Raw genomic sequence first — 12,342 nt, 5'->3', positions numbered from 1 at the left:
CCATCACCCTGAGGGTCTGTGCCACATGAGCTAGTGACTGGGTCAGCTGCCTCTCAGACGGCCACCTCCCTCTGGGACTGGGACACATCCCTCTGCGACTGGGACACCTCCCTCTGGGACTGGGCCACCTCCCTCTGCGACTGGGACACATCCCTCTAGGACTGGGCCACCTCCCTCTGGGACTGGGCCACCTCCCTCTGGGACTGGGACACATCCCTCTGGGACTGGGCCACCTCCCTCTGGGACTGGGCCACCTCCCTCTGGGACTGGGACACCTCCCTCTGGGACTGGGCCACCTCCCTCTGCGACTGGGACACCTCCCTCTGCGACTGGGCCACCTCCCTCTGCGACTGGGACACCTCCCTCTGCGACTGGGACACCTCCCTCTGCGACTGGGACACCTCCCTCTGCGACTGGGACACCTCCTTCTGCTACTGGGACACCTCCCTCTGGGACTGGGACACATCCCTCTGGGACTGGGACACATCCCTCTGGGACTGGGCCACCTCCCTCTGGGACTGGGACACATCCCTCTGCGACTGGGCCACCTCCCTCTGCGACTGGGACACCTCCCTCTGAAACTGGGTCACCTCCCTCTGCGACTGGGACACCTCCCTCTGGGACTGGGACACATCCCTCTGGGACTGGGCCACCTCCCTCTGGGACTGGGCCACTTCCCTCTGCGACTGGGCCACCTCCCTCTGGGACTGGGACACATCCCTCTGGGACTGGGCCACCTCCCTCTGGGACTGGGCCACTTCCCTCTGCGACTGGGCCACCTCCCTATGGGACTGAGCCACCTCCCGCTGGGACTGGGACACCTGCCTCTGGGACTGGGACACATCCCTCTGGGACTGAGCCACCTCCCTCTGGGACTGGGTCACCTCCCTCTGCGACTGGGACACCTCCCTCTGGGACTGGGACACATCCCTCTGGGACTGGGCCACCTCCCTCTGGGACTGGGCCACTTCCCTCTGCGACTGGGCCACCTCCCTCTGGGACTGGGACACATCCCTCTGGGACTGGGCCACCTCCCTCTGGGACTGGGCCACTTCCCTCTGGGACTGGGCCACCTCCCTCTGGGACTGGGTCACATCCCTCTGGGACTGGGCCACCTCCCTCTGGGACTGGGCCACTTCCCTCTGGGACTGGGCCACCTCCCTATGGGACTGAGCCACCTCCCGCTGGGACTGGGACACCTGCCTCTGGGACTGGGCCACCTCCCTCTGGGACTGGGACACCTGCCTCTGGGACTGGGCCACCTCCCTCTGGGACTGGGCCACCTCCCTCTGCGACTGGGACACCTCCCTCTGCGACTGGGACACCTCCCTCTGCGACTGGGACACCTCCCTCTGCGACTGGGACACCTCCTTCTGCTACTGGGACACCTCCCTCTGGGACTGGGACACATCCCTCTGGGACTGGGACACCTCCCTCTGCGACTGGGACACCTCCCTCTGCGACTGGGACACCTCCCTCTGCGACTGGGACACCTCCTTCTGCTACTGGGACACCTCCCTCTGGGACTGGGACACATCCCTCTGGGACTGGGACACATCCCTCTGGGACTGGGCCACCTCCCTCTGGGACTGGGACACATCCCTCTGCGACTGGGCCACCTCCCTCTGCGACTGGGACACCTCCCTCTGAAACTGGGTCACCTCCCTCTGCGACTGGGACACCTCCCTCTGGGACTGGGACACATCCCTCTGGGACTGGGCCACCTCCCTCTGGGACTGGGCCACTTCCCTCTGCGACTGGGCCACCTCCCTCTGGGACTGGGACACATCCCTCTGGGACTGGGCCACCTCCCTCTGGGACTGGGCCACTTCCCTCTGCGACTGGGCCACCTCCCTATGGGACTGAGCCACCTCCCGCTGGGACTGGGACACCTGCCTCTGGGACTGGGACACATCCCTCTGGGACTGAGCCACCTCCCTCTGGGACTGGGTCACCTCCCTCTGCGACTGGGACACCTCCCTCTGGGACTGGGACACATCCCTCTGGGACTGGGCCACCTCCCTCTGGGACTGGGCCACTTCCCTCTGCGACTGGGCCACCTCCCTCTGGGACTGGGACACATCCCTCTGGGACTGGGCCACCACCCTCTGGGACTGGGCCACTTCCCTCTGGGACTGGGCCACCTCCCTCTGGGACTGGGTCACATCCCTCTGGGACTGGGCCACCTCCCTCTGGGACTGGGCCACTTCCCTCTGGGACTGGGCCACCTCCCTATGGGACTGAGCCACCTCCCGCTGGGACTGGGACACCTGCCTCTGGGACTGGGCCACCTCCCTCTGGGACTGGGACACCTGCCTCTGGGACTGGGCCACCTCCCTCTGGGACTGGGCCACATCCCTCTGGGACTGGGCCACCTCCCTCTGCGACTGGGACACCTCCCTCTGGGACTGGGCCACCTCCCTCTGGGACTGGGCCACTTCCCTCTGGGACTGGGCCACCTCCCTCTGGGACTGGGTCACATCCCTCTGGGACTGGGCCACCTCCCTCTGGGACTGGGCCACTTCCCTCTGGGACTGGGCCACCTCCCTATGGGACTGAGCCACCTCCCGCTGGGACTGGGACACCTGCCTCTGGGACTGGGCCACCTCCCTCTGGGACTGGGACACCTGCCTCTGGGACTGGGCCACCTCCCTCTGGGACTGGGCCACCTCCCTCTGGGACTGGGCCACCTCCCTCTGCGACTGGGACACCTCCCTCTGGGACTGGGCCACCTCCCTCTGCGACTGGGACACCTCCCTCTGGGACTGGGCCACCTCCCTCTGCGACTGGGACGCCTCCCTCTGGGACTGGGACACCTCCCTCTGGGACTGGGCCACCTGCCTCTGGGACTGGGCCACCTCCCTCTGGGACTGGGACACCTGCCTCTGGGACTGGGCCACCTCCCTCTGGGACTGGGCCACCTCCCTCTGCGACTGGGACACCTCCCTCTGGGACTGGGCCACCTCCCTCTGCGACTGGGACACCTCCCTCTGGGACTGGGACACCTCCCTCTGGGACTGGGCCACCTGCCTCTGGGACTGGGCCACCTCCCTCTGGGACTGGGACACCTGCCTCTGGGACTGGGCCACCTCCCTCTGGGACTGGGCCACCCCCCTCTGCGACTGGGACACCTCCCTCTGGGACTGGGACACATCCCTCTGGGACTGGGACACCTCCCGCTGCGACTGGGACACCTCCCTCTGCGACTGGGCCACCTCCCTCTGGGACTGGGCCACCTCCCTCTGGGACTGGGACACCTCCCGCTGCGACTGGGACACCTCCCTCTGCGACTGGGACACCTCCCTCTGCGACTGGGCCACCTCCCTCTGGGACTGGGCCACCTCCCTCTGGGACTGGGACACCTCCCTCTGGGACTGGGCCACTTCCCTCTGGGACTGGGCCACCTCCCTCTGCGACTGGGACACCTCCCTCTGCGACTGGGACACCTCCCTCTGCGACTGGGACATCTCCCTCTGCGACTGGGACACCTCCCTCTGGGACTGGGCCACTTCCCTCTGTGACTGGGACACCTCCTTCTGGGACTGGGACACATCCCTCTGTGTCTGCGCAACGCTGGTCAGCGCCTGGGCAATGTTGCCAACATTCTCAGCCATGGCCTGCTGTGACTGGGCCATGCTAAGGAGCGCCGTTGTAATTTCCGCGTGGCTCTGGCACATGGCTGCCTTTGAAAGGGCAGCCCTGTCCTGGGCCTCGGCCCCCGCCTGCGCAGAATGTCCCAGGCCATGGACACTCGGACCCGTAGCCTACACCGTCGCCCCCATTGCCTCCACCGCAGACGCCACCCGTGCGGTGTCGGCCTGGGTGGCATGCATGACTAGCACCACACCCTACTCCTGCACGTCTGCAGGTGCTGGATGCCAGCCGTCATCCCCTCCTGTAGTTCGTGGGTCTCTGGCTGCCCCTGCACTGTGGCTGGTACTGGATGTTCCAGGAGCCCGGGACTCGTATGGATGGCAGCTGGTTTCTGGGGCTGGCCTGTCCTCTGACCGTCCAGCCCCTCGGCTGCTCCTACCTCCACCTTCTGTGCCGGATGCGATGTGTGGAGCGCACCAGATAGTGTCCCAGGAGCCTCTTCACTAACCGTGCCTAACCGAGGTGAGTGTCTCTGGGATGCTGGAGAGTGTTGGAGACAGCAGTGACGGAAAGTCCGTGTCCTCCTCCGACCCGAGCTCCTGAGTCTCGGGCAGAGGGCTGTTGTTCAGGCTGCTCTCCCTGTCAGTGCTCTGCCGTCCGGGGGGCACCGGTTCGCGCACTGACTGGGGGCGGGAGGCTCCGGATGGACCGGCTCCACCTCCGGCAGGTCCAGTAAGATACAAGACGGCATGTATGGTTAGAGTGCGGGCAAGGAGAGGGGTTGGGGGAGGGGGGAGGGGTTTGAGGGGGTAAGGGTGAGGGGGCTGAGGGGGTGTAGGCTGAGGGCGGTGCAGGTTGGGGGATCTGAGGGGGTGAGAGGGATGAGGGGGGTGAGGGGCCGTTGGGGGGGGGGGGTATCACACACGTGTCATGGGGATCCGCAACTAAGCAGGATCTCACTTGCTCGCCGACCACGACCTCCACCTCGGTGACCTCCCTATCCTCCGGGCCACAGACCACGTCCAGTGCCCTCTGCTCGGGCATGTTGATGGGCCGCAGGTCTGGTAGTCCCCCTCCAGTCTTCTCCCGCTCCCAGCGGTTGTGTGGGCCGTCCCCCGGGGTGGAGGGGCCATGTTCCGGGTGTGTGAGGGGGGCGGGGTTAGTGCCAGGGGCACAGTGCTGCCTTGGCCGCCCTGAGGAGGTCGTGCAGATTCCTCCGGTACTGCATGCCAGTCCGGCGACATTGCCCACGGAGCTGACCACCTCTGCCACCTGCGTCCAGGCAAGGCGAATGCTGGCGCCTGGCGGACTTCAACCCGGGTCAGGGTACAAGGTGATCCTTCTCTCCTCCATGGAATCCAGGGGGATCTCCAGCTCAGCGCCCTGAACTGTGGCACTGCTCTCCTTCCAGCCATCGTGTTAACTGGGACGGTGTGTGTGGGGATGGATCGTTTAAGTGCGACTGCGGTGTGTGAGCCTCATGGGCGCCAATCACGGATCCGGCGAATCTGCTGCCATTTGGCATGGAACCGGTTGCATTCCACGCGGCGATGGTACTAGTCCATTTAGAGTTGCTGAATCGGTGCAGCTGTTGCGCCGTTTCTCCTGTCGTAAAACACCACTGTTCCCACGCCGACGGCAGCACCTAGGCTCAGAATCGGAGAAGGTGTTCGTGAGGAGTTTGTAGCAATCTCATATTAGAGTAACTCTGTAGTATCTTAGTGTAAGTTAGTGTTAGACCAATATTTCCAACTGTATTGATCTTAGACATTTTAGTAATTCCTGAACAGCATCTTTAGCACCATGCCGCTCGATCACGCCCCTGGTCGCTGCATGAGCGTCGTTGTAGCGGGTCTCTGCGTCGGTCTGTGGCCTGCCGATAGGCGTCATCGGACATGACCGCAGTGGACAATTGACAGGATCTAACCCAGCAACCGGGGAGGGTTGCCCCTCGAACATGTCAGGAATTGCCAAGTGTACCAAGATGAAGGCGTCGTGCACATTGCCCGGGTATCGTGCGCAGACATGTATGATACGCATCTGATGGTCATATACCAGCTGCACGTTCATCGAGTGGAACCCCTTTCAGTTTGTATAGAGCGGCCTGTCATCTGCAGGTGCTCGTAGGGGGACATGTATCCTGTCGATCACCCCATGAACCAGAGGCATCCCATCGATGGTGGCGAACCCCACCGCCCGGGCAGTCTGGTGGGCTCAGTCCACATTGAAATGGATGTATTGTGCCGTTTGGGCATATAGGCCCTCTGTGATGTCGCGGATGCACCTGTGTGCTGAGCTCTGTGAGATCCTGGACAGGTCCTCACTCGGCGCCTGGAAGGACCCCGTGGTGTAAAAGTTCAGGGCGACCATCATCTTAACGGCAACCGGGAGCGGGTGACCTTCCCAATTCCCCCATGAAGCCAAGTGCGCCCCCCCCCTCATGTCCCACCCCGGTCCTGTTGATGCCCGGAACCGAGGGGGCACCTGGCCCTGGTGCCCATTCCTGCTGCCCGGTGTACCGTCGGCTGGTGCTGTCCTTGCCTGCAGTACGCTCTGTGGCCCCCGCCCGGCCCCTATAGGGGTTTCAGTGGGCATTGCCCTGGGTGGGCCGCCTTATGCTCCGCCGACGGTTGGCGGTAGGTTGAGAGGTGGGGGATATGGCGGAGGGTGGGGTGCGGGGGTGGTGGGCTGGGGGCACCCATATGGCCGTTGGCACTCTGCAGAACCTGGGGCCAAGGTGGGTGGTCAGTGTGATGATGGCTGCCTTACAGGCCGTGGCAATGGCAGTCTATGGCTGGGCACCGCCCCAGTCCCTTGGGGGGTCACCCCGGCCACTCAGCCTGTTCCCAATCCCTCCCCCACCACTCCAGCTAGCCTGGCCAGTGGTGGGCGCTGCAGCCCACAATCGGGCCTCTCTCTGTACTCTACCCCTCATCATCCATGATGCCGGTTGTCATAATATCCACTCATGTATATAATGAGATGCAGACAGGCAATGATTGACACACAGAATAACCAATGAACACACACGACACATAACAACCAATCACCAGATAGGACACCACCACTATAAAGCACACAGGCATTCAGACTCTCTCTCTCTCTACAGGACACAGCGACTGAGATAGCAAGAGTGCACAAGCCAGTGAGCACTCTCCACCATGAGGTAGAGAGTTAGTCTGGTCAAGCCAGTAGGAGGTTATCAGTTAGATTGATAGAGTGTCAACTCACAGCAGACTATGTACAGAAATCAGGAAGTTCAATAAAACAGCGTTGGACCATCTCCTGTGTCAGAAACCTGTTTCTAGTTTCACTGCATACAGTTGCAGTCAACGTTGAACCAACTTACTTAACACATCTCCGGTGTCACAATTTTTAAAAGCACAAGTTAACAGCGCCGTCGGGAATTCAGCCCATCGGAGGGGGAGATTCGTGGAGGTACCGGAGAATACCCGGTTGGTTCTGCTAATGATATGCATTGACGCCGCTGTCGAGGCGACAGGGAATTGCGATTTGCCGTCAAATCGGAGCCTGCCACGATTTTGGCGTTGGAATCGATTCTCCGCCCAATTGCATTTCCTGATTTTGGCATCAGCCGAGGGAGAATCCCACCTCGTGTTTTTGGCACACTTATGATGCTGGAATGACGCACGATCCAAAAGTTTAGGTGGGATACGAGGAGAGGGTGGGACCATGGGCCTGGTTACGGTGCTCTTTCAGAGGTTCAGTTCGGTGGGATACGGGGAGAGGGTGGGCCGTGGGCCTGGTTACGGTGCTCTTTCAGAGGTTCAGTGCAGACCCCTTGGACCAATTCGCCTCCTTCTGCACTGCAGGGATTCTATGATTCAAACAAGGAAACTTGATTATGAACGAGGAGCATCTTCTCTATTCTGTTAAAGGTAGCCCTACCTCTGAAATTCCCCCCTTATTTCTCTGAGCTCCAAGTGGAAAACAAATGTGCCTTTCCTTCTTCATTGATATCAAGACACAAAGGTAGGCCTGGATTATCCTTGGTTCTCACTCAGCTGGTATAACATTGCCAGAAATACAGTATAAACCCTGCCTACACGTGAAAATGGGGATGCGGCCACATTTCAGACAAAGTTACGGTAAAGGAAAGACAACAGCCATGGGAAATTTCAGGGGCTGGATTCTCCGATCCCCGATGCCGGAATTACGTTCGGCAACAGGGCGGAGAGTCCCCGATGATGCCGGAATCGGGGGCTGTGCCGCTTTCGTGATGCTCCGCCCCTGAAAAGACTGAAATGCACGCCCTATCTCCGGCCTCCGTATGCTGGCTGAGGCCAGCCCCGCGATGCTCCGTCCCCGTCCGGCCGAGTTCCCGACGGCGTGGGACACGTGTGGTCTCATCTGTCGGGAACTCAGCGTGACAACTGTGGACTCAGTCCAGCACCGCCACAGTTGGGGAAGGGCCGATCTGCGGGCAGGATGGACATATTCGGGGCTGGGGGCAGTCCGGTGTGCCGGCCCCGGGGGGGGGGGGGGGGACCATTTTGCGGGCCAAGTCCGTGAGCGGCATCCGCCATGAAGCATGGCGCGGCTGCTGCAGGGCGCCTCCGTGCACATGCGAGGCCACAGACCCAGCAATTCTCCGGGATGTATCGGCAGCTAGAGCCAAGTGCTCTACACTGCCTCCCTGCTAGCCCCCAGCAAAATGGGGAATGGGTGAATGTTTCGCGTCAGGTTCCCTGGTGTAAAACACCACCGTTCCCACGCCAGCGTGGGGACATAGTCTACAAATCGGGGAATCCAGCCCCAGGTCCTAATCTTGCACTGCCATATAGTACTTCAATTCTGTTAGAATACTTTACCTCTCCCAGTCTTTCCTTCCTCTTACAATTGTGAGATTTGCAGTAACATAATCACTAATCCCTGATTTAACTTGTGATCCCTTACTCGTTTGGATGTTAATGCATTCACTTTAGATTTCGGCCCTTTCAAAAAATAGAATTCAGCCCTGTCTCAGCCTTCAATCATATGTCAGCGACAGAGAAAACGTAACTAATAGCTAAGCAGCACTTACCACTAAAATGCTAATTTTATAACTAGCCAATTCTAATAAATCATTTTCTTTCTCCATTTTCTTTCACCTTATTACCACTCTGTAAACACATACCTCAGGTAAATCGATTTTTGCTCCACTGTCAATGCAAATTTGAATTGTCTCAATTTTCCCACCAAGTAAAGCTAGGTGAAGAGGCGTATGGAGTCCTTCATCAACATAATTTATATGTTTTTCACGTGAGTGGCCCAGCTCCTCACCTTGAAAGACAAATACTGTGTGATTTACTGCAAACAGAAAGCAAATAAAGACAGACTGTCTCTCCAGTCAACAACATTTTCATTTATGCCAACCTTGTTGTGTTGGGTGTTCTGCTGCACAAATGATCCAACGCGTCTGTAGATGGTACAACTCTGTTTTATTGTCTTAACAACGGTTACAACTAACTGCTGGCTTGGGTACGTGCTTCACCAGCTAACCTGTGGACCCAGCCCTAGCACTATCTTGGTGAGGCACTCAGCACATGGTCTATGTCTGAGTGGCACGCTGTGAGCTCTGTGCTCTGAGCTGTCTCCTGGTAGAATGAGCGGGAACTGTGGTGTTCCCTGTTTTATAGTGCGTGTGCTCTCACTGGTGATTGGCTGCGATGTTATGTGTGTGCTGGTTGGTCCAACTGCCTGTCCATCAGTGTGTGTGTGATTGCACCATGATATGCTGATGTGGATGTCATGACAAACCTTTCTCGAGTAAAAGTTCCAACGTCTTCTCTGCACCTGAAAAAGCAGCTTCATGAACAGGGAAACGTCCCAAGATATTCTGTTTGCATAATAATGCTCCGTGCGCCAGCTGGAAAGAGTTCATCAAAAAGCAAGTTTAATATAGGTCGAGAAAAAAAATCATCTTTATTAGTGTCACAAGTAAGCTTACATTCACACTGCAATGAAGTTACTGTGAAAATCCCCTAGTCGCCACACTCGGGCGCCTGTTCGGGTACACAGAGGGAGAATTCAGAATGTCCAATTCATCTAACAAGCAGGTCTTTCGGGGATTGTGGGAGGAAACCGGAGCACCCGGAGGAGACCCACGCAGACACGGGGAGAACGTGCAGACTGTGCACAGACAGTGACCCAAACCGGGAATTGAACCCGGGCCCTGGCACTGTGAAGCAACAGTGCTAACCATTGTGCTACCGTGTCGCCCATATAAGATGTAGTATGATACGCCTTAACCCCTATAACTACTATGTACTTATCATAAAGCGACACACAGCATTGAGCTTAAATTTGTGCAGAGTAATCCATTTACAACCAATTTAATTATATGGCGCGATCTAACGGAAAGGTTTCTAAGTCTTATTTGTGGCGAGTTTTGCTGGGAGTTTCCTGCCGACTCTGTCGGCGAGTTCCCCACCGCTATCTAACTACACTCTTTTGGGCCCTGGGACGTTTCTCACCGGTTTAGCCCACACGTACTGTGGGATTTACCTGACCAACCCACCATGTGTTTTTCGGCGGCGGAGGCCCACCAGCAGGATTTTCTGGTCCCACCACTGCACCCTCTGTCACTGGGAAACCTGTACACCGTCGGTAGGACCGAAATATCCCGCCGGCCGATAAATTCCGCCCTGAGAATTATTTTCATCTCTGGGGAGCTGAACTCACTGGTCAGACCGGTTTCTCCGAGATCAGGCCGCTATTTTGAAAGGGTGTCCCAATTTCTAAGTGAACTTGCGGGTCCCCCACACCCCCCCCCCATCCAAGGGCAATGTTACCCCCGCACACATGGGTATTACCTCCCCCCTCAGTGAGGACATCACGCTATGTGGTCCTTGAGTGCTCCCTCTTCAGGCCCCCCCACACTCGCTTACAGGCCCCTACCTTCCAGGACCCCACCCATCACCCACCTTAACATCTCCTTAGGCCGTGGGACGGGGAGCTACGGATGCGGGCCCGGCGATTCAGCTGACAGGACAGTCATTTGCGGCCTGAAGTCCATGGGGCCTCGTTAAGTGGACTAATTAACATTAGATACCGGTGACAGCCTCGCATTTCCCGCTCGTTACAACACTTAGATCAAATTTGATTAGATTGCGGCCTTAGCATTGTTTTCAACACTGGGGACCCCCACCGGTCACTCCCCCCAACCTCCCAGCGGCCCTTCTTACATGCCCTGCACCCCACCCCCACCCTCCTTTCATGATCATTGCCCCCTCGGGCCCTGACCCTTGGCAGTGCCACCCTGGCACCTGTGCACCCTGACAGTGCCAAGGTGTCAGCCAAGCAGAGTGAAGGTGCACACATTCCAGGGGAGGGCCAGGGGGGCACCCTTCCTTATTCCTGACCACCTAGCGGCCTCCGATGGCCTGCGAGACCCCTCGGGTGCAGTTCTGCCTGGTTCACATTAGTGTGGAGCAATACTGAATGACACCTAGCTGGGGACTCCTTGGGGAGGCTGGTAGATCCCACGCGAATAGACCTTAGACGGTGTACGGCCCATTTCCGCGAGCGTGGCTTTGTCACGCCCATTGCGGGCGGGTTCATGATCTCGGTGACTCATGGGACTTGGGTCAATCCCGTGAGGCATAGTGGCTATCGGGTAGCCCGCGGGAGGCTTCACCCAGCGCCATCGCAGTCCGTTTTTAGATATGAAACACACAGCTTACTGACATCTGGTCATCAGCCAATCAATGCGATCATTTTCATATTTGATCCATTCTGTGTCATATAGAGTAATTTAATTAGGAGCTCAGGAACAGGAATACGCCATTCAGCTACTATTCTTTTCTCAACCCGTTAGCTATGACTGTAACATTACATTCTGCAGTCTCTCCTTCCTTCCCTATGTACGTATGCATTGTTTGTACAGCATGCAAGAAACAACACTTTTCACTGTATATTAATACATGTGACAATAATAAATCAAATCAAATCAAATTTAATTATATCATGGCTGATCTGTATCTCAACTCCATTTATCCACCTAAACCTGGACAAAAAAGCTGAACTTAAGTGAGAGTGACTGCCCTTGACATCAAGGCAGCATTTTTCTTGAGTAAGGCATCAAGGAACCCTCGCAAAACCGGAGTCAGCGGGAATCTTCGCTGGTTGGAGTCATGCCTGGCACAAAGGAAGATGGTTGTGGTGGTTGGAGGTCTATCATCTCAGCTCCAGGCCATCATTGCAGGAGTTCCTCAAGGTAATGTCCTAGGCCCAAGCAGCTTCAGCTGCTTCATCAATGACCTGTCTTCCATCATAACGTGAGAAATGGGGGTGTTTATACATGACTGCACAATGTTCAGCACCATTCACGACTCCTCAGATAATAAAGCAGTCCATGTCCAAATGTCATGACCTGAACAATATCCAGACTTGGGCTGACAAGTGGCAACTTACATTCATGCCGCACAAAGGCCAGGCAATGACCATCTCCTACAAGAAAGGATCTAATCATCATCCCTTGACGTTCAATGGGATTACCATCACCGGATCCCCCACAATCAACATCCTGGGGGTTACCATTCAGAAACTGAACTGGACTATATCAATACTGTGGCTACCAGAGCAGGTCAAAGGCTAGGAATCCTGACACCCCAGAGCCTATCCACATGAACAAGCCACAAGTTAGGAGTGTAATGGAATACTCTCCACTTGCCTGGATGAGTGCAGCTCCAACAACACTCAAGAAGCTCAACACCATCCAGGACAAAGCAGCCCACTTGATTGCTA

At 57.6% G+C, this 12,342-nt stretch overlaps 1 protein-coding gene across 1 annotated transcript in view; it reads right to left on the bottom strand.

Moving 5' to 3' along the window:
* The window catches only part of trpa1b (transient receptor potential cation channel, subfamily A, member 1b), a 256,462-nt gene that overhangs the window by 154,917 nt on the left and 89,203 nt on the right, over positions 1 to 12,342 (bottom strand). Inside the window, exons 6-7 of the mRNA XM_072467568.1 lie at positions 9,355 to 9,463; positions 8,732 to 8,877 (exon numbers count right to left, since the gene is read on the bottom strand). Coding sequence (XP_072323669.1) covers positions 8,732 to 8,877; positions 9,355 to 9,463 — 255 coding nt within the window. The remainder of the gene's footprint in view (positions 1 to 8,731; positions 8,878 to 9,354; positions 9,464 to 12,342) is intronic.

Source organism: Scyliorhinus torazame, chromosome 11 (assembly GCF_047496885.1).
Source record: "Scyliorhinus torazame isolate Kashiwa2021f chromosome 11, sScyTor2.1, whole genome shotgun sequence".
Taxonomy (NCBI): domain Eukaryota; kingdom Metazoa; phylum Chordata; class Chondrichthyes; order Carcharhiniformes; family Scyliorhinidae; genus Scyliorhinus; species Scyliorhinus torazame.
This window is presented reverse-complemented; position numbering and strand designations above follow the sequence as displayed.